Source organism: Heterodontus francisci, unplaced genomic scaffold (assembly GCF_036365525.1).
Source record: "Heterodontus francisci isolate sHetFra1 unplaced genomic scaffold, sHetFra1.hap1 HAP1_SCAFFOLD_51_1, whole genome shotgun sequence".
Lineage (NCBI taxonomy): Eukaryota > Metazoa > Chordata > Chondrichthyes > Heterodontiformes > Heterodontidae > Heterodontus > Heterodontus francisci.
In genome coordinates, this window is record NW_027141937.1 from 922,886 (window position 1) to 945,861 (window position 22,976).

At 46.2% G+C, this 22,976-nt stretch overlaps 2 protein-coding genes across 2 annotated transcripts; one reads left to right on the top strand and one right to left on the bottom strand.

Moving 5' to 3' along the window:
- Positions 1-626: 626 nt before the first annotated feature.
- On the bottom strand, positions 627-974 carry LOC137365673 (histone H2B-like; the record flags this gene model as incomplete). The annotated part of the gene is made up of 1 exon (XM_068028043.1): positions 627-974. A coding segment is annotated over one exon (348 nt), but the record flags the coding sequence as incomplete, so codon positions are not given.
- Positions 975-17,403: 16,429 nt separating this feature from the next.
- LOC137365667 (histone H2B 7-like) lies at positions 17,404-21,123 on the top strand. The gene is made up of 2 exons (XM_068028036.1): positions 17,404-17,607; positions 20,800-21,123. The coding sequence occupies exons 1-2, from the start codon at positions 17,404-17,406 to the stop codon at positions 21,121-21,123; spliced, it is 528 nt and encodes a 175-aa protein (XP_067884137.1).
- The last annotated feature ends 1,853 nt before the right edge of the window (positions 21,124-22,976 follow it).

Genomic DNA, 22,976 nt, shown 5'->3' on the forward strand with positions numbered 1-22,976 from the left:
CTGACCCCATGTTCGCTTTGATCTCGGACGCGCGTTCATTTTCGCTATTGTACTATTTCGTCAATCAGCTGACAGATCAGTTCTCAGTCACTTGTTTCCCTTGTTCAAGCTCGGCCTCAATAATTGATAAGTACATTTTCTAGAAACCCCGCTGTTGTAGGAAACCTCAGTCTCACATTTCAACTCCTGACAATAAAACACTTTCTCTCCGCTTTTGTCTCCCACAAATAGGTTAAATCTAGAATCAGTGATGCGGTATCTTGACAAAGATTGACCTGAAATGTGTCCGCTTCCAGAATGCTGTGAATGAGACTTTCTGCCGCCGCTTACAGACTGTTTCAAAAAGGACGGAGAATAGTCCGAGATCAAAGCGTACATGGGGTCAGTGATCAGTAATTAACTTACGCCGCATTATTAAGCAGAGACAGAAAGATCTGACGAAATCACCCAGAATCCATGGGGTTAAAAGAGATCAGAAAGGCAATTAGAAAGTTCCAGACTCTTCGTATAAAAAAACAAAACAAATCAAAACCAGAGAGATGATGTTGTAGCTTTTTCAGAGAGATTGTGGGTGGCTCTTAAAAGAGCCGTTGTGTTTGGGATGTTTTTCAGTCCATTGTGCAGTTTTACTTGGAGCTGGTGTACTTGGTCACCGCCTTTGTCCCTTCCGACACGGCGTGCTTGGCCAGCTCCCCGGGCAGCAGCAGGCGCACGGCGGTCTGGATCTCCCGGGAGCTGATGGTGCTGCGCTTGTTGTAATGGGCCAGGCGGGAAGCCTCACCCGCGATGCGCCCGAAAATATCGTTCACAAACGAGTTCATGATGCTCATGGCCTTGGGGGGGATGCCGGTGTCGGGGTGAACCTGCTTCATCACTTTGTAGATGTAGATGGAGTAACTCTCCTTCCTCGACTTTCTCCGCCTCTTACCGCCCTTTGCTGATGGTTTACTCACAGTTTTCTTGGCGCCCTTCTTCGCAGCTGCTTTCTTCTTCTCCTCAACCATCTTCAGTTTCAATTTCAGACACAGAAATAAACCAAACCCCTTCCGAGTGCGGATTAAATAGACAATCCCACAGCTCGATGCTAATAAGGGATGGGGGAAAGTAAAGATTGTGATTGGGTGATTGGGAGTGATGTCACAATGGGTTAATATTGTAATACTATAATTGGTGTCCTTCACCATCCAATCACATTCAAACTTTGCAGCCAATCACAAACATTCGTACTGCAATCAGGAAGTATGTTTCACAAAGACTCTCTCCAGCTCCAGTTTACATTGAAAGAGCCGCTCGCTGTGTCAAGCTCTCTGGAAATGTTCTGCATGTTGTTGAAAGGACGCTTATTGATGATTCTGTGTCGTTGCTATTGCATGTGAGTGTGCAATTAATTCCATTTCTTTTATTCTCTGCTCCTGTGTTTGATTGCGTTCTGTCATTCAGCAGTTCTCAGTCTCTGGTGCTGTATGGATTTATTCCGTATTTATTTATTTCGCGATATATTATAAATTGTCCCTAGTATAGGTAGGTGGTAGGGAAACACAGGGACAGGTGGGGATGCGGTAGGAATATGGGATTAGTGTAGGATTAGTATAAAATGGGTGGTTGATGGTCGGCACAGACTCGGTGGGCCGAAGGGCCTGTTTCAGTGCTGTATCTCTAAAATAAACTAAAACAAATAGCACTGAAACAGGCCCTTCGTCCCACCGAGTCTGTGCCGACCAACAATCACCCATTTATACCAACCCTGCAGTAATCCGAACCTACACTAGGGGCAATTTACAATGACCAATTTACCTATCAACCTGCAAGTCTTTGGCGCTGGGAGGAAGCCGGAGCACCCGGCGAAAACCCACGCGGTCACAGGGAGAACTTGCAAACTCCGCACAGGCAGTACCCAGAATCGAACCCGGGTCCCTGAAGCTGTGAGGTTGCAGTGCTAACCACCGCACCACTGTATCTTTCAGACTCTGGTACTGTGTTTGAGTATGACATCCATTCTGTATCTGTCAGTCTCTGTTGCTGCGTTTGAGTGTGAGGAGTTGAGGCGGAGTGTTGCGGCGAGGAAGATGGAAAAGAGCGTTGGTGCGATGACACAGACTTAGTTGACCCCAGTTTGCATTGGGATTGGGTCAGTGGTAGGTCCGTTGGGAAGGATTTCAGCTTGCATGTCATCATGCAGTCGTTGGAGGTTGGTGACGAATTTTTCCGGCAGCCAAATTTGAGGAAGACGTTCCATAATCCCTCCTGGTTGGTAGAGTCGAAGGCCTTTGTAAGGTCAGAGAAGACCAGGTAGAAAGGTTGCTGCTGCTCCCTACATTTTCTTGGCATTGTCTTGCTGTGAAGATCATGTCCACTGTGTCTCTTGATGGACAGAATCCACATTGTGATTCCAGTGGGAGATCTTCAGCCACGAGGAGGAGACAGTTGAGAAGGACTCTTGTGATGACCTTCCCTGTAGTGAACAGCTGGGATACCCCTCTGTCATTACCACAGTCGGTCTTGTCACCATTTTTGGTGATGATCACAATGACAGCATCTCAGAGATCCCTGGCATGCTCTTGTCCTTCCAGCTGAGGGAAATGAGACCATGTATTTGTGTTAAGTGTTCTTCTCTGTCGTATTTTAGATTTTCAGAGGGAATTCCATCTCTGCCGGTGGCCTTCATTTTTTTTTTTACCTGTTAGATTGCCTTTTCAATTTCTGTTGGGCTGGGATTGTGCTGACGTCATGGTGGGTAACATGCTGTGGAATGTGGCACTTGCATCAAGGACTGAGATGCGATTGAGAAGATCTTCAAAGTGCTACTTCCAACGAGTGCTGACTGCCTCTCTGACCTTGATCAGTGTCACTCCATTCTTTACTCTCAGTAGGGTAGGTCCTTGGTAATTTGGGCCATAAATGGTCTTGATGGTGCTGAAGAATCCACACATGTCGTGGCTGTCAGCAAGTTGCTGTATTTCCTGCACTCTTTCAGCCCATCAGCTGTTCTTTAGTTTGTGTAAGCAGATCTACTCTACAGGACGAGTGGGAAACTATTGAAACTACATTGCCTGCAGTCCTGAAGCAAGGCCACTCCAACATCTGTCATCGGGCTGCAATATGCTGACAATGCTTGCATATGCGCACACTCAGAGGCCAAGCTTCAAACCCTCATCGATGCATTCATGGAGGCGCATGAAAGAATTGGCTTGAAGCAAAACATCCGGAAATCTAAGGTCCTCTGCCAGCCTGCTCCCCGACACTGCCCCCGAGTATTAAGATCCACGGCGAGTCACTGGACAATGTGGATCACTGCTCATACCTTGGGAACCTCCTGTCACCAAGGGCAGATATCGACAATGACACTCAGGATCGCTTCCAGAAGGCCATGTGGCCCATAAATCCTGCTCTGCCATTCAATAAGATCATGCCTGTTCTGATTTAGGCCTTAATTCCACTTTCCTGCCTGTGCCCATTGACCAATGACTCCCTTGTACATCAAAAAATCTGTCTATCACAGCCTTGAACATATTCAATGACCCAGCCTCCACAGTCCTCTGGAGAACAGAATTCCAAAGATGAGCAACCCTCTGACAGAAGAAATTCCTCCTCATCTCTTTCTTGAATGGGAGACCACTTATCTTGAAACTGTGGCCCATAATTCTACATTCCCCCACAAGGAGAAACATCTTCCCAGCATCTACCTGTCCAGCCCACTGAGAATCTTATAGGTTTCAATAAGATCACCTCTCAATCTTCTAAACTCCAGTGCGTAGAGGCCCAATCTGCTCAACTTATTCTCACAAGTCAACCCTTCATCCCAGGAATCAGCCTAGTGAACATTCTTTGAACTGATTCCAATACAAGTATATCCCTCCTTAAGTAAGGAGACCAAAACTGTTTGGAGTACTTTAGTTGGGATGCCACTAATGCCCTGTACAGTTACAGCAAAACTTCCCTACTTTTATACTCCATTCCCCTTGCGAAAAATTCCAACATTCCATTTGCATTCCTAATTACTTGCTATACCTTCATGCTAACGTTTCTGTAATTCATGTACCTGGCACCCAGATCCCTCAGTACAGCAGCATTCTGCAGTCTCTCTATGTAAGTAATATTCTGTTTTTCTATTCTTCCTGCCAAAGTAGACAATCTCACATTTTCCTATATTATACTCCATCTGCCAAACTTTTGCCCACTGACTTAACCTATCTATATCTCTTTGCAGACACTTTATGTTCTCCTCACGACTTTCTTTCCTACCTATCTTTGTACCACCCATAAATTTGGCAACGGTACACTCAGTGCCTTCATGCAATTATTAATATAGACCATAAATAGTTGAGGCACCAGCACTGATCCCTGTGACATTCCATTAGTTACAGTTTTCCAATCTGAAAATGCCCCATTTGTCCCCACTCTCTGTTTCCTGTGAGTTAGCCAATCGTATATCCATGTGTGTGTAGTTTTCAGTTTGTATCTATCAGTGTCTGGTACTCTATGTGAGTTTTGGACTCTTTCTTACTCTCTCACTGCTATTTTTTGTGTGTTAGGTTGCTTTAGATGACTCAGGCTGAAGTACTGTGAGTGAGTGCAGTAATCAACCTATATCTTTCAGCATCTGGCACTGAGCATGTGTTTCAGTATCACTATCTATCTGTCAGTATCTGGTACTCTGTGTGAGTGTGGGATTCATTATATAATCCTCCGTCCCTGGGACTGATGGCAAGTCTGGATTTATTCTCCATAAAATGTCAGCACAGCAACAGGCCACTGATGTGGTAGGTTTTAAGCAGACAATATATTTGAGGTTTTGCTAAGTATTAAATATCTGTCACTGTGAACACAATAGTGAAAGATAATGTATCCTACAATCTGATACAGGATTGGTGTGCAAGTGTAACTCAGGCTGTACTAATCAATTTGATCAGTGCCATTCAGTCTGAGTGAGTATCTTGGACTTGCATGTAAAATGAGCTCAGTCTGGAATTGTACAGTATCTTCCATCTGACACTATGAGGTTTTAGGACTGGTATGTAATTTATAGCTCAGACTATACTCATCAAATTTATAATGTATCTTTTAGTTTCACAATCCGGATGAGTTTTAAACTGGAATCTGAGTTTGGATCTCAGGTTATACTATATTTCAGAATCTCTCAATCTGATTATGGACTTGAGTCCAATGTATATGTCTGGAAACATGATGGGAATTAATACTGATAATAAACTCATAACCTGTGTAAATATTGGGCTGGTATTTAACTTGAATCTCAGAGTACATTACTGAGGTTAATTCTGTAACTTTGAAACAGGAACCACGTGTCAGTTCTCTGTGTGTTTAATTTGTAGCTGAGGTTGCACTATTGTGGGATTGACACACTGATAATTTGATTGTGGGTGAGATGTTGGACTGGGATTTATGTATCTACCTGTCAGTGGTAATGAGTTGGGGTGACATAGAAACAACGTCTGTCTTTCCTGCTCTATTTGATTGATGGATTGAAAATGTGTCTCTGGAACTATTTCTGCTGTCTGAGACTGTGGAACTGATGACCTGTCTGTGTCTCTGCGCTCTGTGAGTGATAATGTACGTATTGTGTGTGAGAAGGAGCTGGTGGCACTCTTCCTTGTAACTTGGGTGGAGGAAATAGCCCATTTATTCTGGTTCATTCAATCATTTGCCTGTTTGAACAAAAGTATGTTTGTAACTAAAATACAGGTGAGAAAAAAGATATAGAGTTTTAATGAATTTAATCTCTCAAATAATAATCATTATGGATACCCGCAAAAGAACCACCGCAACACAAATATTGTCAGTGTTTCACTCCACTACAATAAGTTTCTTCCCATTCTGTCTCCATCCCCTTGTCCACACACAACCGGAGAATGGCCTCTCCACTCACTCCATGTTCTGAGACCAGTTTCAGATCCACTCCGCCTCCTACAAACAGCCCCCGCCTGCCCCTGAACTTGCCCCGGACTCGATGCTGATCTCTGAGTCTATCTGCGGACATGCTCCCAAAGCGATGTCCTGCTGGAAGGAGGCTGTTGTTTGCTCCCTTCCCCCGGGACCGGGATCTCTCCATTCGCGGCTGTTTTAAACCATCTTCTTCCGCTCACAGGCAGTGCTGGGGGAGGGGAGCGCAGGCCCAGATTTCTGCAGCACATCAGCCAGAAACGTGGAAAAATTCCGGCACAGAATGAGTCCATTCGGCCCATCATGTCCGCGCCAGTGGAATGAGAGTGATATAGCCTGTTCCCACAGTTTGTTGTTATTGGACAGTGAAGTGTGGAAACAGAATCGGACAGTCAGGATGTGGGGAGTTACACAAAGAGAATCTATTATAGGCACCAGGTGAGAAGTGTGAAGGACACATTTTAAACAGCGGCTGTTTGGTTTCATTTGAACGGTTAGACCATGGGAGCGGGAACAGGAAATCTGACCTGTGTAAAAGTCCCTGTTCCGTCGGTCAGTCCCGTTCATGGCCCAGTGGATTGTTTCTGGATGTTATTTAATTGTTGTAAAATGGCCAAAGCCCCTGGTATGCAGTAGCTGGGGGCTGCAGGACTGCAGTGGAATCAGACACTGACTCTGTTTGTGTTGCTGGCTTTCCTTTGTGATTGTTCACAATGATTATTCATTGAAAAATTGTTTTGGTCTCTCTTGTAACTTCCACCACATCTCTTCCTGAATTATAATTAATACTTTTTCTTTCTACAGGCAATACTTGAGGAAGCTGAATAAATGTAGTGATTCCTCGACACAAGGGGAAGTGCAGCCAGCTCCTCACACACAGTAAGTACAGTATCACTCACAGAGAGCAGAGACATCAGTTCCACAATCACCGACAGCAGAAGTAGTCAGAACACAAAAACACACAAAATAGGAGCAGGAGTAGATCATGTGGCCCGTGGAGCCTGCTCCGCCATTCAGTACCATCGTGGATGATCTTAGGCTTCAATTCCACTTTCCCGCCTGCTCGCCCTGATTCTCTGAGAGATCAAAAATCTGTCTATCGCAGCTTTGCATGTATTCAATGATGGAGCATCCACAATCCTCTGGAGTAGAAAATTCCAAAGATTCACAACCCTTTGAGTGAAGTAATTTCTCCTCATCTCAGTCCTAAATGATCAGCCCCTTATCGTGGGACTGTGTCCCCATGTTTTAGATTGTCTGACCAGCAGAAACAATCTCTCAGTGTCTCCCCTATACAGCCCCTTTGGAATTTTGTATGTTTCAATGAGATCACCTCTCATTCTTCTAAACTCCTGAGTATAGGCCCAATTTACTCAGCCTCTCATCATAGGACAATCCCCTCATCCCAGGGACTAATTTAGTGAACATTTGATGCACCGCCTCAAATGCACATATATCCTTTCTTAAGTGTGCAGACCAAAACTTCACACTGTATTCCAGATGTGGTCTCACCGAAATCCTGTACAATTGTAGCAAACTTCTTTATTCCTGTATTCTAATCCCCTCGCAATAAAGGCCAACACGCCATTTGCCTTCCTAATTGCTTGTTGTACCTGTATGCTAACTTTCTGTATTCCTTGTACAAGAACACTCAATTCTCTTTGAACACCAACAGTTACAAGTTTCACACCTTTTATCAAATATTCTACTTTTCTATTCTTATGACCAAAGTGAAGAACTTCACACTTCCCTACATTATACTCCATCTACCATCTTCTTGCCCACTCACTGAACTTGTCTATATCTCTTTGCAGCCTCTCTATGTCCTCCCACAGCTTCCCTTTCCACCTACCTTTGTATCATCAGCAAACTTAGATACATTACTCTCTGTCTCTTCATCTAAGTCATTAATTTAGATTGTAAATAGCTGAGACCCCAGCACTTATCCTTGCAACACTCCATTATTCACTGCCTGCCAATCTGTTTATACCCACTCTTTGCTTCCTGTCCATTAACCAATCCTCTATCCATGCTAATATATTACCCACAATTCCATGAGTCCCTTATCTTCTCTATTAACCTTTTATGTAGCACCTTATTGAATGCCTTTTGGAAATCCAGGAATATGACTAGTTTCCCTTTACCCTGCTAGTTACATCCTCAAAAAACTTTCATAAATTTGTCAAACAAGATTTCCCTTCAGGAAAATCATGTTGACTTGTTTGAATGCTTTTCTCAATGCATTGTTCAGACTTCCTGCATTTTCCCAAGGACTGATATTAGGCTAACTGGCCTGTAGTTCACATTTTTCTCTCTCCCTCCTTTCCTGAAAGGCAGTGTAACATTTGCCAACTTCCAATCTGATGGAAATTTTCTGACCCCCTCCCACACCCACTGCAATATTACAGGGAACGGGGGTGGGGAGAAACAGCCTGTCTGCCCCAGGCCAACCAAGGCCCTTAATTGGCCAATGAACAGCCACTTATGGGCCTCCTCTCTCTGCTGCAGGTATTTTATCCTCGGTTGGGTTGGGGGCGGGGAGGCAGTGTGGCAAAGGCACCAAGAACCCTGCCTGATAAAACCAGGCATCTTTCTTGCGGGCTGCGGGGGGGGGGGGGGTCCTCCTGATTAGGCACCCTGTTCCCCATGGAGGGCCACCCTCAAAGCTCCAACCGCCCCCATTGGGCACCCCCGGACCCTGTACCTGACCCCCCATTGCCTCAGACTTAAAGGTAACATTATATATTCTATCAGAACAGACTGAATGACAAATAACATAGCACTCCACAAAACTATAGTGTTAGAGTGAAAGATATTGTCTCAGTTATTTATTGCAGCCTGAGCTACACATTATATGCCAATCTAAAATCACATACAGTTTCAGACTGAGATACAGTATTTATTCCATAAATGCAAAATGAGCTATATGTTCCACAGGAGTTCATACTATTGAACAAGCCTGGGCTCTTTTCTCTAAGTGGTCACCTAATAGAAGCATTGCATAATATGAAGGGCTTCGTTAGGGTAGAGGTAGAGATGTTTCCCACTTGTGGTGGAGTCCAAAGCTGTCGATATGAAATAGTCAGTAATAAATTAAATAAATAACTCAGGGGAATCTTCTTTACCCTGCTTTGACAGCACTTGAGCTGCTGAACATTGTTACATTTAACATCAAGCTAAATGATTAAATGAGGCAGAAACAATTTGAGAGATTTGCTGATGGGATTAGATGAAGTAGGGTTGGAGTAACCTCATTGGAACTACCAGCACTTGGGCAGAAAAGCTTGTCTCTGTGCTGTAAATACTATGTAATTTTGTGTAGAGTGAATCCAGAATGACAAACTAACCCAGAGATTAATGGCTACTGAATGCATAACACACACAGGCAGTACCAGAGACTGACAGATACTGAACAAAACCCACACTCACAGGCAGTACCAGAGACTGACAGATGCTGAACATAACTCACACTCACAGGAAGTACCAGAGACTGACAGATACTGAACAAAACCCACACTCACAGGCAGTACCAGAGACTGACAGATACTGAACATAACCTACACTCACAGGCAGTATCAGAGACTGACAGATACTGAACAAAACCCACACTCACAGGCAGTACCAGAGACTGACATATACTGAACAAAACCCACACTCACAGGAAGTACCAGAGACTGACAGATACTGAACAAAACCCACACTCACAGGCAGTACCAGAGACTGACAGATACTGAACATAACCTACACTCACAGGCAGTGCCAGAGACTGACAGACATTGAAAATAACCTACACTCACAGCCAGTACCAGAGACTGACAAATACTGAACATAACCTACACTCACAGGAAGTACCAGAGACTGACAGATACTGAACAAAACCCACACTCACAGGAAGTACCAGAGACTGACAGATAGTGAACAAAACCCACACTCACAGGCAGTACCAGACACTGACAGATACTGAACATAACCTACACTCACAGGCAGTGCCAGAGACTGACAGACATTGAACATAACCTACACTCACAGGCAGTACCAGAAACTGAAAATATTGAACGAAAAGTACACATGCGGACACTACCTGAGACTGACAGATACTGAACAAAATACACACTCACAGGCAGTACCAGAGACTGACAGATGTTATGTCCATCCCAAATTCACAACAGAAAAAATAACTGAGAGATCCAACAGAAATCCAACACTTACATATAATACCAGTGACTTAAAGGTACAGAATTAATCGCACTCTCAAATATAGTGCATGTGACTGGGATACAGAATGAGTCTATACTGACACATACTACCAGGGAATGACAGATACAGAATGAATCACACAGTCACATACAGCAACAGGGACATTTTGGCACAGTATGAATCTGACAGTCGTGTACAGAAACAGAGGCTGACAGATATCAAATGAAACCCACACACACATACAGTGACACTGAGAGCTATAACATATATGCCACATTCATATATAGTACCAGAGATTGATAGATGCAGAATGAATTCCACACACACAAACAGTTCCAGAGCCTTATACATTCAGAGTGAATATGACACTTTATACCAGAGACTGACCAATGCAGCATGAATCCCACACTCCCACTCAGTAATAGAGACTGACAGATAGCCACAAATAAAGAATGATTCTCATTCTCATGAACAGGACAACAGACTGATTTGCCACAATGGTGTCTCTAATCTTTGGGCAAACTCAGTGTAATAACAACTCATCTCCATTCCCAGTATTTCTAAATCCCACCTGTCCTCCATAATCTGAACAATTATTGCATGTCGTGTTGACTGTCTGATCTGTAAACTGCACTGGATCACAGATTGCTGACATTTGCTAGCTGAAAGTGAGAACTGCAAAATAGAAGCAGAAATTGGCACAGCCTGTCAGGGTTAATAAACAGGTAATGTGAGGTAATAAACTTTGTAATAAACTCATATTGCTTCACATTTTTATACTGAAAATAAAAGTAATCAATTCTTAATAAAAATGTTTACTACATTGATCTGATATTTGTAAATGTGCCCTGTTATATATTACACTACATTGAGCAGTATTTCTGTCTAAGTTTTCAGGATACTATTTGCATTACTTCAAATAAAGAAAACATAACGACACAAAGAACTGAGCACAATGCTGAAAGTTTCACAGCAAACAGTCAAAAGGGAAAGAGATAACATATAGAAAGAAAAAAAGCTAAAATACTGAAAACACTCAGCCAGTCCGGAAACAACTGTGGAGAAGAGAAGCTCGGGTTAATGGTCCAGTTCTGTGACCCTTCTATCGACCTGAAACATTGCTCCTCCCTTCCTCTCTCCACAGATACTGCTGGAACTGCTGAGTGTTTCCAGAATCTTCTGTTATTCAGATTTCGAGCGGCTGCAGTATTTCTCTTTTTGAAGAATAAAACAATCCCTGGGAGGGAATGAAAGTTTACATAAGAAATAAGAGCAGGAGTGGCCACTCTGCCCATCTAAATAGTTCCACCATTCAATAATATAACAGCTGTTCTCCTACCTCAACTCCATCTTACCACACTGGCACAGCCCCCTTGATTCCCTTAATATCCAAAAACCTATCGATTTCTCTTGAATATACACAATGATTGAGCATCCAGAGCTCTCTGGGATAGAGAATTCCAAAGATTCATAACCCTTTGACTGAAAAGAAAATCTCCTCTTCTCAGTCAAATATGACCAAGCCCTTTATACTGAGACTGTAACCCTTCATTCTAGATTGCCCAGCTAGAGGAAACATCCTCCCAGCATTTACCATGTCAAGCCACTGAGCATTTTATCTGCCAGTGAGATTACCTCTCACTCTACTGAGTTCTGGGGAATAGAGGCCTAGTCTATTCAATCTCTTCTCAGAGGACAATCCCCTCATCCTAGGAAGCAGCCTAGTGGCACGTCTCTGTACTCCCTCGAAGGAAAGTATATCCTTCCTTAGATAAGGGGACCAAAACTGCACAGCACTCCAAGTGTGATCTCACGCTGTATAATTGCAATAAATACTCATACTCTAATCTCTTTGCAATAAAGACAAACATATCATTTGCTTTCCTAATTGGTTGAGTACCTGCACGTTAACTTTCTGTGATTCCTGGACAAGGACACTCGGGTCCCTCTGAATGTAAACATTTCCCATTCTCTCACTAATTTCAAAAATGTTCTGTATTGCTGTTTTAGATTAGAGATACAGCACTGAAACAGGCCCTTCGGCCCACCGAGTCTGTGCCGAACATCAACCACCCATTTATACTAATCCTGCACTAATCCCATATTCCTACCAAACATCCCCACCTGTCCCTATATTTCCCTCCCACCTACCTAATCTAGTGACAATTTATAATAGCCAATTTACCAATCAACCTGCAAGTCTTTTGGCTTGTGGGAGGAAACCGGAGCACCCGGAGAAAACCCACACATGCACAGGGAGAACTTGCAAACTCCACACAGGCAGTACCCGGAATCGAACCCGGGTCCTTGGAGCTGTGAGTCTGCGGTGCTCACCACTGCGCCGCCCTACCAAAGTGTGTAACTGTACACTTCTCCCCATTATATTCCATCTCTCACATTCTTGCCCACATACTTAGTCTGTCTAAATCCCTTTTCTCCCCCTTTGCATCCTCCTCACAGTTTACTTTGCCACCTCACTTTATATCATCGGCAAACATGGATAACATGACATTCAGTCACCTCATCTAAGTCATTGATACAGAATGGAAATAACTGAGTCCCGAGCACCAATCCTTGCAGTCTCCAGCTACTTACAGCTTTCCTGCCGAAAATGACTCGGTTATTCCTACTCTCTGTTTTTTGTCTGTTAACTACTACTCAATCTATACTAATATATTATCCCCAAATTGCATGGGACCTACATTGGTGTAATAACCACTTGTTTGATAACTTATTGAATGCTTTTTGAAAATCCAAACAGACTACATCCACTGGTTCCCCTTATCTACCCTGGCAGTTACAACATCAACATATTCTAATAATTTATTATTGACAATTTCCTTTTAATAAATCCATGTTGACTCTGCCCAACCATATTCTGATATTCCACATCACCCTTTACCATGTCTGTAATAATAGATTGTAGCATATTCCCCATTGCTGATGTCAGGCAAACTGGCCTCTAGTTCTTTGCTTTCTCTCTCCTTCCTTTCTCGAATAGTGTCGATATGTTTGTTTCCCTCCAATTCACAGCTTCCAGAATCCAGGAATTGGTTCTTATAAGGAACGGGAATAGCTGTGGGAAAATGAATCTGAGTAATTCTATTCTGAGTCCACTGTATGATTCAGGTCAAATAATAATTATCAATAAAAAGGAGTAAAATCAGAGTTCAATTGAACTTTAATTTGAAGGAAATCAGCGTTGGAAATATGTTTATTCAAATTATACACTTCTTGCTTTGGGAAACAAATTCCTTCGAGACAGCACCCAACTCAGTTCCTATCTTTCAGTTTACCATCTGAGGAATTTAAGGAACGCCAAACTGTAATGGCTGGGAATCAAACCCGGGCACAGCTGCTTGGAAGGTCATTGACCTGAAACATTAACTCTGTTCTCTCTCCACAGATGCTGCCTGACCTGCTGAGTATTTCCAGCATTTTCTGTTTTTATTCCAGCTGTTTGGAAGGCAGCTATGCTCATTGCTCTAACAGCATCGCTCACATGGAGCAATACATTGAGTCTTTCTGTGGATTTTGGGACTGGGCCGCTGTCTTTTGGTCTCTGATGCTATAATCACAGCCAATAAAATACTCAGCTCAGTTCCAGGTGTTTAAAACTGGTGAACTGAAAGGCGACATGATGTGTCAGGATGTTTCTGAACAGCAATAATCACAATTTTGCAACACAGAAAGAGTTCATTTGAACAATTGTGCTGCTCTTTGAACGATCTATCCAATCAGTCCCACCTCCCTGTCATTTTCACATTGCCCTGTAATTTCCCCATCAAATAATGATCCAATTCCCTCAGGAAAGTTATTATTGAATCTGTTTTCACCTCCCTTTTCAAGCAGTACATTTCTGATCATCAGAACGCGTGTTAAAATATCACCTCATCTTCCCCTGATTCTTTTAATAATTCTGCGTCCATTGGTTACAGACCCTTCTGCCAGTGGGAACAGTTCCTCTTCAACCCATTAGAATGTAGAATACAACTATTAAATATTACATTAACATCTCTGCACCAAGAAGAACGACCCTAGATTTGCTACAAATACAAGAAAAGCTGGAATCACTCAGCAGGTCTGGCAGCATCTGTGGAAAGAGAAGCAGAGTTAACGTTTCGGGTCAGTGACCCTTCTTCGGAACTGACAAATATTAGAAAAGTCACAGATTATAAGCAAGTGAGGTGGGGGTGGGGTAAGAGATAACAAAGGAGAAGGTGCAGATTGGACCAGGCCACATAGCTGACCAAAAGGTCACGGAGCAAAGGCAAACAATATGTTAATGGTGTGTTGAAAGACAAAGCATTAGTGCAGATTAGGTGTGAATATACTGAATATTGAACAGCAGCAAGTGCAAACCTGAAAAAAAACCTGAAAAAAACAGTGGGTAAGCAAACTGAACAAACTAAGATGAAATGAAATAAATGCAAAAAAAGATAGTAAAAAATGTAAAAAAAGAATGTATAAAAAAGGAAGAAAAAATAACTAAAAATGAAAGTAAAATGGGGGGCTGTCATGCTCTGAAATTATTGAACTAAATGTTCAGTCCGGCAGGCTGTAGTGTGCCTAATCGGTAGATGAGATGCTGTTCCTCGAGCTTGCGTTGATGTTCACTGGAACACTGCAGCAATCCCAGGACAGAGATGTGAGCATGAGGGCAGGGGGGAGTGTTGAAATGGCAAGCAACTGGAAGCTCAGAGTCCTGCTTGCGGACTGAGCAGAGATGTTCCGCAAAGCGGTCACCCAGTCTGCGCTTGGTCTCCCCAATGTAGAGGAGACCACACTGTGAACAGCGAATACAGTATACTACATTGAAAGAAGTACAAGTAAATCGCTGCTTCACCTGAAAGGAGTGTTTGGGGCCTGGGATAGTGATGAGAGGGGAGGTAAATGAGCAGGTATTACACCTCCTGCGATTGCAGGGGAAGGTGCCCTGGGACGGGGACGAGGTGGTGGAGGTAATGGAGGAGTGGACCAGGGTGTCGCGGAGGGAACGATCCCTTCGGAATGCTGACAGGGGAAGGGAGGGGAAGATGCGACTGGTAGTGGCATCACGCTGGAGGTGGCGAAAATGGCGGAGGGTGATCCTTTGGATATGGAGGTTGGTGGGATGAAAAGTGAGGACAAGGGGAACCCTGTCACGGTTCTGGGAGGGAGGGGAAGGGGTGAGGGTAGAGGTGCGGGGAATGGGTCGGACACGGTTGAGGGCCCTGTCATCCACAGTGGGGGGAAATCCTCGGTTGAGGAAAAAGGAGGTCATATCAGAAGCACCGTCATGGAGGGTAGCATCATCAGAGCAGATGCGTCGGAGACGGAGAAACTGGGAGAATGGAATGGAGTCCTTACAGGAGGTAGGTAGGGTGTGAAGAAGTGTAGTCGAGGTAGCTTTGCTATCCTTTCACGCATCTCTAGTGCCATTCTAGTCAATCTCCTCTGCACTCTCTCTCAGGCCTTGATATCCCTGCTAAAATGTGGAACCTAGAATTAGACACAATGCTCCAGCTGAGGCCGATAACCAGTGAGATTTATAAAGGTTCAACATAAACTCCTTGTTTGTGACCCGTATTCCTATTTCTGGTTTCTAACCCAGTGTCGGCTCTGAGCTTTTGAAACTGCCTGAATAAATATTTCCGCCCAACAAAGCGCTCAACTTAAAGGCCGGAATGTGAGAAGCTGCTGTGAATAAGAGACCCTCGCAGCCAGGCGTCATTTCCCGGTGGATTTTTCAATAGAAACTGGGGCTGGAGAGAGTCTTTGGGAAATGTAATTCCTGAATGCAGTGAGAGAGTTTGTGATTGGTTGCAGATATAAAACTATTGTGACATCACTGCCAATCACCCAATCACAATCTTTACTTTCTCCCATCCCTCATTAGCATAGAGCTGTGGGATTGTCTATTTAATCCGCACTCGTAAGGGGTTTGGTTTATTTCTGTATCTGAAACTGAAAATGGTAAGGTCCCCCCACCAGGCTCCCAGTGGAGCCATCATCCACCCTCCCTCCAGCTTCGCTACCGGGGGAAGTCGAGGCTTCTTGGTCTACGCTGGGCAGCCCAAAGTTTGCCGCACCTGTGGCAAATCTGGTCACATGGCAGCCAACTGCAGCACGGTTGTTTGCAAGAACTGCAAGGAGGAAGGCCATCAGACCAAGGACTGTAAGCAGACTAAGTGTTGCAACTTGTGCGGTGCAGCAGGCCATCTCTACAAGACCTGCCCCAAACGTTGCCTCAGCTATGCTCAGGCGGCAAGGTCCAAGGAAAGGCCGGGAGAAGGTTCGACGAAGGCGTCCGCTGTTCGAAAGGAGACCAGCAACCTTCTTCGCAGTGAGGAACTTCAACCTGAGAAGGAAGAGGAGGCAGCTGAAACCAACGACCCAGCACCTACCCAGCGCCCGGAAACCCCTCCTCCACAGACAGAATCAATGGAGGAGGAGGCAGCAGATGGACAAACAGGTCAGTGGCAAGTGGTCCAGAGGAAAACCACAAAGAAAAAACATCCCAAAGCCACCACCCAAACCAGTGGCAAGAGGAGGCTCTCTTCTGAATCAGACTGCAACAACTCCTCTTCGCTGGACGGGGAAATGCTGGAACGACAGCCCCTTCAAAAGAGGCGGCAGAATTCCGAGATGGATGATAAGGCATCCCAGCCCCCGGGCACTGGAAGCTGTGATGGGCCCGGTGTGCCCCAACCCCAATGCCTCACACGTAACGACGTGGCCAACGCATCTCAGCTCCGGGACAGCGGGAGCAAAGACACGTCTGGCGCTGTGATGTTTTCGAGGAGGAACAGATGGAAGCAGCTGAGGACAACCCAATGCTCTCTGCCTACAAGACCCCCCCCCCGATGTCACCCGAGCGGCACAAACCCTGCATGAAAAATCAGGAGGGGTTTCTGAGCCCAACCAACGTGAAACTGCTTGCGCACACGATGGGTATGCAGGAACATCCCGAAGGACTGGGACCAGCGAGGACAAATGGTATGGGAAGCAACAACTAATTTTTAGTAAAGAATGGGTGTAAGAATTGCTTCCATTAATGTGCGTAGCATTAAATCTACTACGCGATGTGTTTCAACCTTGGATTACCTTGCCAAGGTCAAAGCTGACCTACTGTTACTGCAGGAGTGTGGAATACCACACCTCAGCACCTACAGGCAGTGGTCGCGATGGTGGTCCCACGGGCCATCGATCTGGTCGGGGGGTAATGACTGCCGCTCCTCCGGCCTGGGTATTCTGCTGTGGGGAGGTAACTTCACCATCTCCGAAGTTAAGGAAGTGGTGGGAGGCCGCCTCCTCGTAGCAGACGTGATGTACAACAACGCTCCGCTCCGGTTGATAAACGTGTCCGCCCCGGGACAACGCTGCGAGCGGCTGACCGTCTTCCAGCAGCTCCCACTGCTGCTGGCGACGTCCAGGCCGGTCATCCTAGGCGGTGACTTCAACTGCTTCATCGATGCGGCTGGACGATCCGGCAGTGACGACAGCAAACTGGACGCTCCGTCCAGATTCCGAGTAGAAACAGTTAAGGATGCCAAACTGCACGACGTCTTCAGCAAACCTGCAGACGGAGCGCAGCGCAGATACACATGGTCAAGATCGGACGGGTCTGCCCGTTCCAGGATTGACTTCCTGTTTGTGTCCCGTGCTGTCACGGTCGGAGCCACCGACGTCAAGCCGGTGTTCTTCTCCGACCACTGCCTCTTTCTGGCCGACTGTCACTTACAGGACGACCAGCGGGTTGGCAGAGGGACGTGGAAGCTCAATGCGACACTGCTGACCCCAGAGAACGTTGAGGAACTCAAAAGGGATTACAATGGTTGGAGGACCGTGAAACCCCTCTTTGAGTCTCCAGTTCAGTGGTGGGAAGCGATTAAGGAGAACATCAAGAGGTTCTTCATCCACAAAGGTGTTCAGAAGGCGAGAGAGAGACAGAGGGAACTGTCCCGACTCCAGAAAATTATGCAAAATCTACTCCGGTTGCAGTCAATGGCGGTCGAGGTCAAGGAGGACCTCCAAGAGGTGAAGAGCCAGCAGGCCTCGCTCTTTGCCAAGGAGGCCTCCAAGATCATCTTCCGGTCCAGAGTCCGCTCCATCGAGCAGGATGAGACGTGCTCGCGTTACTTCTTCCAAAAGGTACACAGAGAGAGCTCTGTTATCAGCAGCCTGAAGGAAGAAGATGGTTCGGTAACGTCTTCGCAGTCCGACATACTAAGGATCAGCAAATCCTTTTATGCTGGGCTGTATGACGCGAAGCCCACAGACAGCAGAGCCTCCCAGTCCTTCCTGTCATCTATCACAGTGGTCCTAGATGACAGCAGGAGGGAGAGACTGGACAAGCCGCTAACTCTGGACGAGCTGACAAAGGCCGTCGAGTCTTTCGAGACGAGTAAAATCCCCGGGAGCGACGGCTTACCGGTCGAGTTGTACTCGGCCCTGTGGGACTGGGTCGGCCCGGACCTGCTGGAAGTATACGAGAGTATGCTCCTGGCCGGCAGCATGTCAGAGACCATGAGAAAAGGCATCATCACCCTCATTTACAAGCAGAAGGAGGAGAGGGCAGAAATCAGAAATTGGCGGCCCATCTCACTGCTTAATGTTGATTACAAGATTCTGTCCAAAGTCATCGCCAGTCGAGTCAAGTCTGCTCTGGAGTTGGTGATTCACCCCGATCAGACCTGTACTGTACCCGGGAGGAAGATCTCTGATAGCCTCGCGCTACTCAGGGATACGATCGCCTACGTACGGGACAGGAGGGTTGACACCTGCCTCATCAGCCTGGACCAGGAGAAGGCTTTTGACAGGATATCGTACACCGACATGATGGACGTGCTTTCCAAAATGGGGTTTGGGGAGGGAATCTGCAATTGGATCCAACTGCTCTACACAAACATCAGTAGCGCAGTGTCAATCAACGGGTGGGAATCGGAAAGTTTCCCGATCAAATCTGGAGTCAGACAGGGTTGTCCTCTCTCCCCTGTCTTGTTTATTTGCTGTATTGAACCCTTTGCTGAGTCTATTAGGAAGGATGCGAGCATAAGAGGGGTGACAATCCCAGGCAGCGGAGGCACTCAGGTCAAAACCTCCCTGGACATGGATGACGTCGCCATCTTCTGCTCGGATCCGCTGTCCGCGCGGACTGATGAGCATCTGTGACCAGTTCGAACTGGCCTCGGGAGCCAAAGTTAACCACGGCAAGAGCGAGGCCATGTTCTTTGGCAACTGGGCTGACCGATCCTTTGTCCCCTTCACCGTCAGGTCAGACTACCTGAAGGTGCTGGGGATATGGTTCGGAAGGGCCGGGGCGTGCACCAAAACCTGGGAGGAGCGAGGAGCCAAGGTACGACAAAAGTTGGGCATGTGGGGGCAGCGATCTCTCTCCATTGTGGGTAAGAACCTGGTCATCAGGTGCGAGGCGCTCACGTTGTTGCTCTACGTGGCGCAGGTCTGGCCCATACCCCACTCCTGCGCCGTGGCAGTCACCCGAGCCATTTTCCGCTTCGTCTGGGGATCTAAAATGGACCGGGTCCGGAGGGACACGATGTTCAAATCTCTGGACATGGGCGGGAAAAATGTACCCAACATCGCCCTCATCCTGATGACCACCTTCGTGTGCGGCTGCATCAAGCTATGTGTAGATCCCCAGTACGCAAACTCCAAGTGTCACTACGTGCTGAGGTTCTATCTGTCCCCGGTGTTGCGAAGGATGGGCCTGGTCACATTGCCGCGGAACGCTCCGTGCAGTTGGGCGGCGCCGTACCAGCTATCCTTCGTGGAGCAATTTCTGCGGAAAAACACCTTTGACCACCGGTCCATCAGGCAGTGGTCTGCACGGAATGTCCTCAAGGCCCTACGGGAAAAGGAAATGGTGGATCCTGTCGGATGGTTCCCCGAGCAGACCGTCAAAGTCATTTGGCGGAATGCCTCATCACCAGAACTTTCAAACAAGCACCAAGACGTAGCTTGGCTGGTGGTGAGAAGGGCCCTCCCCGTCAGATCCTTCATGCACACCCGAAGTCTCGCCCCCTCCGCACAGTGCCCCCGCGTTGGCTGTGGTGGGGAAGAGACGGTCGCCCACCTCCTCCTGGAATGTGCCTTTGCAAAGCAGGTGTGGAAAGAGATGCAGTGGTTTTTGTCAAGGTTCATCCCAAGCAGCTCTGTAACACAGGAGTCTGTGCTCTACGGGCTGTTCCCAGGGATGCACACCGAGCCAAGCATCAACTGCTGCTGGAGGACTATCAATTCGGTGAAAGACGCCCTTTGGTCTGCCCGAAACTTGCTGGTCTTCCAGCGCAAAGAGTTGTCCACCACCGAATGTTGCAGACTGGCACATTCCAAGGTCCAGGACTACGTGCTGAGGGACGCACTGAAGCTTGGGGCAGCCGCAGCAAAGGCTCAATGGGGAAAGACCACAGTGTAAGGTTCCCCCACCAAGCTGGACTGAGGGGCTGGAACCATGGGAAACCCCTCGAACTGTATCGGGAAAATTTTCATTTGCTGTAAATGTAAAAATGTAATTGGCATGACAAATGTGCAATGGAAGGGTTGTGAAGCAACTCATGATTGTATTGAAGGAAACTGATCTCCCTTGCAATGTTTGTATTTTTTGGTGCTGTTTGAAACTGTTTGGCAATGTATTTTTAACAGATTTTTATGAATAAAGTATATTTTGGAAATAAAAAAGAGAAGAAAGCAGCTCCTAAGAAAGGCGCCAAGAAAACCTTAAATAAACCGTCAACAAAGGGCGGCAAGAAGCGGAGGAAGGAGAGTTACTCCATCTACATCTACAAAGTGATGAAGCAGGTTCATCCCGACACCGGCATCTCCTCCAAGGCCATGAGCATTATGAACTCGTTTGTGAACGATGTTTTCGAGCGCATCGCGGGTGAGGCTTCCCGCCTGGCCCATTACAACAACCATCAGCTCTGGGTGATCCAGACTGCCGTGCGCCTGCTGCTGCCCGGGGAGCTGGCCAAGCACGCCGTGTCGGAAGGGACAAAGGCGGTGACCAAGTACACCAGCTCCAAGTAAAACTGCACAATGGACTGAAAAACATCCCAAACACAACGGCTCTTTTAAGAGCCACCGACAATCTCTGAAAAAGCTGCATCCGACATCTTTATGAAATCACTTTAAGACGATGTATAATATAATAACGATCCCACTGCTGTGTTTGTATCTCCTGTTATTAACCGAACACGAACCCATAATCTGATCACCTGCCTTCACTTTTTTTGCTTAAAGCTGCTCTTATTCTGGTTTTTCACAGCCCCTGTATGACCGCATTAACAGCTGATTTCAGCGGTAAGGATTAGACCTTAATCCCTTCACTGATTAATCATTTTATTAACAGCAACTCTCCGCAGTGTAACAGCCTGGGATGGGATTATTACAGAGCAAGTTCAGGGCCGTTTGAGGACTTGATCCGGCTCCCTCTTTTCAGAGAAGGACACTGGGCTCTGATTGAAAACTAAACTGAGTACTTCACTTCAGGCCAATGCAGGCCCCACCCGGGACAGTTTGAAAGCGATTGTCGAATGAGTCACAATTTAAATAACATTTTACAAGTTGAATAAAACAAAATCAAGAGATGGGACTTTAAATCTTTGACTAAGGATGACATTTATTTCAATCCGCTCCTTTCCGACAATGAAATTGGCGGGCTTTTTGAAATTGACAAATTCTGTGCTTCTGATGTCGTGGCGGGTAAATCCCGCCCTCTTGTGTTGGTCAGTGACCTGATTGGTGAAGAATATAGGCAAATAGAATTAAGTACCGACCATTGAGGAGAGTTCTCAGTCTTAAAGTAAAGTAAATGCTGCGGAAGTTATCCATTTGTGAGATTGTGGAAATGTCTGGAGGAAAGACCGGCGGGAAAGCTCGGGCCAAAGCCAAGTCTCGCTCCTCCCGGGCTGGACTGCAGTTGCCGGTGGGCCGTGTTCACAGGCTCCTGAGAAAGGGCAACTATGCTGAGCGTGTGGGTGCTGGAGTCCCGGTCGATCTGGCTGCTGTGCTCGAGTATCTGACCGCTGAAATCCTCGAGGTGGCCGGCAACGCGGCCCGGGACAACAAGAAGACCCGCATCATCCCCAGACACCTGCAGCTGGCCGTCCGCAGCGAGGAGGAGCTCAACAAGCTGCTGGGAGGGGTGACCATCGCTCTGGGCGGGGTGCTACCCAAGAAAACCAGCGCTCAAAGCTCCCAGAAAATGTAAAGCAGACAAAATGTCATCTAATAAACCAAAGACTCTTTTCAGAGCCATCCACAGTCTCTGAAAGGGCTGATTACTGTCTGATTCAAGCATGTCAGTAACAGAACAGAATAGGAACTATTTAAAATGTTTATGAGCAACTATTTCAGTGGCTTCTCACTGTCCCCCTGATCCCTGTGTGAAGGGGAATTACCAATAGTCTAATTTATTCCTTTCCACACCGAGTTTGAGTTATTTGTCCCTTAAGGATTGCTGAATGGAGTCTTCCACCGCCGGTTCCAGATAAGAAGTGGGGGGGAAAATGACAGGTTAAAGCTGTGCGTAAAATAGCGCCAGGAATTTGTGGCGATAATAGCGGAATAAAGAAAGGTTTTTAAAGGTTGGTGGAAAATATTTTACGAACAACTTGAAATAGATTTTCCAGTAATTCGCTTTTTGCCGACTCTGAAATTGGCGCCTTTTTCGAATTCAAACGTTCTGCCAATTTCGACAATTTAAGCCAATGATTTGCTGCATTTTCCCCAATTCGAGGCTCTGCGATTGGTTAAGAAATGCGAATGGGAAGAGGGTGACCAATCAGAAGTGAGCGCGGGCTCAAGCTGTGGGAATTCCAGGTCCCTGAATGATTGAGCTGAAACTGATCAGTTTCACAAACCCTGTCAGTTTCAGTGCA

Excerpts from the sequence above, each read along its gene's own strand:
- LOC137365667 (XM_068028036.1), top strand. The coding sequence starts at position 17,404 with ATGTACAACAACGCTCCGCTCCGGTTGATAAACGTGTCCGCCCCGGGA. Across the intron at positions 17,608-20,799 it reads ACGCTCCGTCCAGATTCCGA|GGCGCCAAGAAAACCTTAAA; the intron begins GTAGAAACAGTT and ends GCTCCTAAGAAA.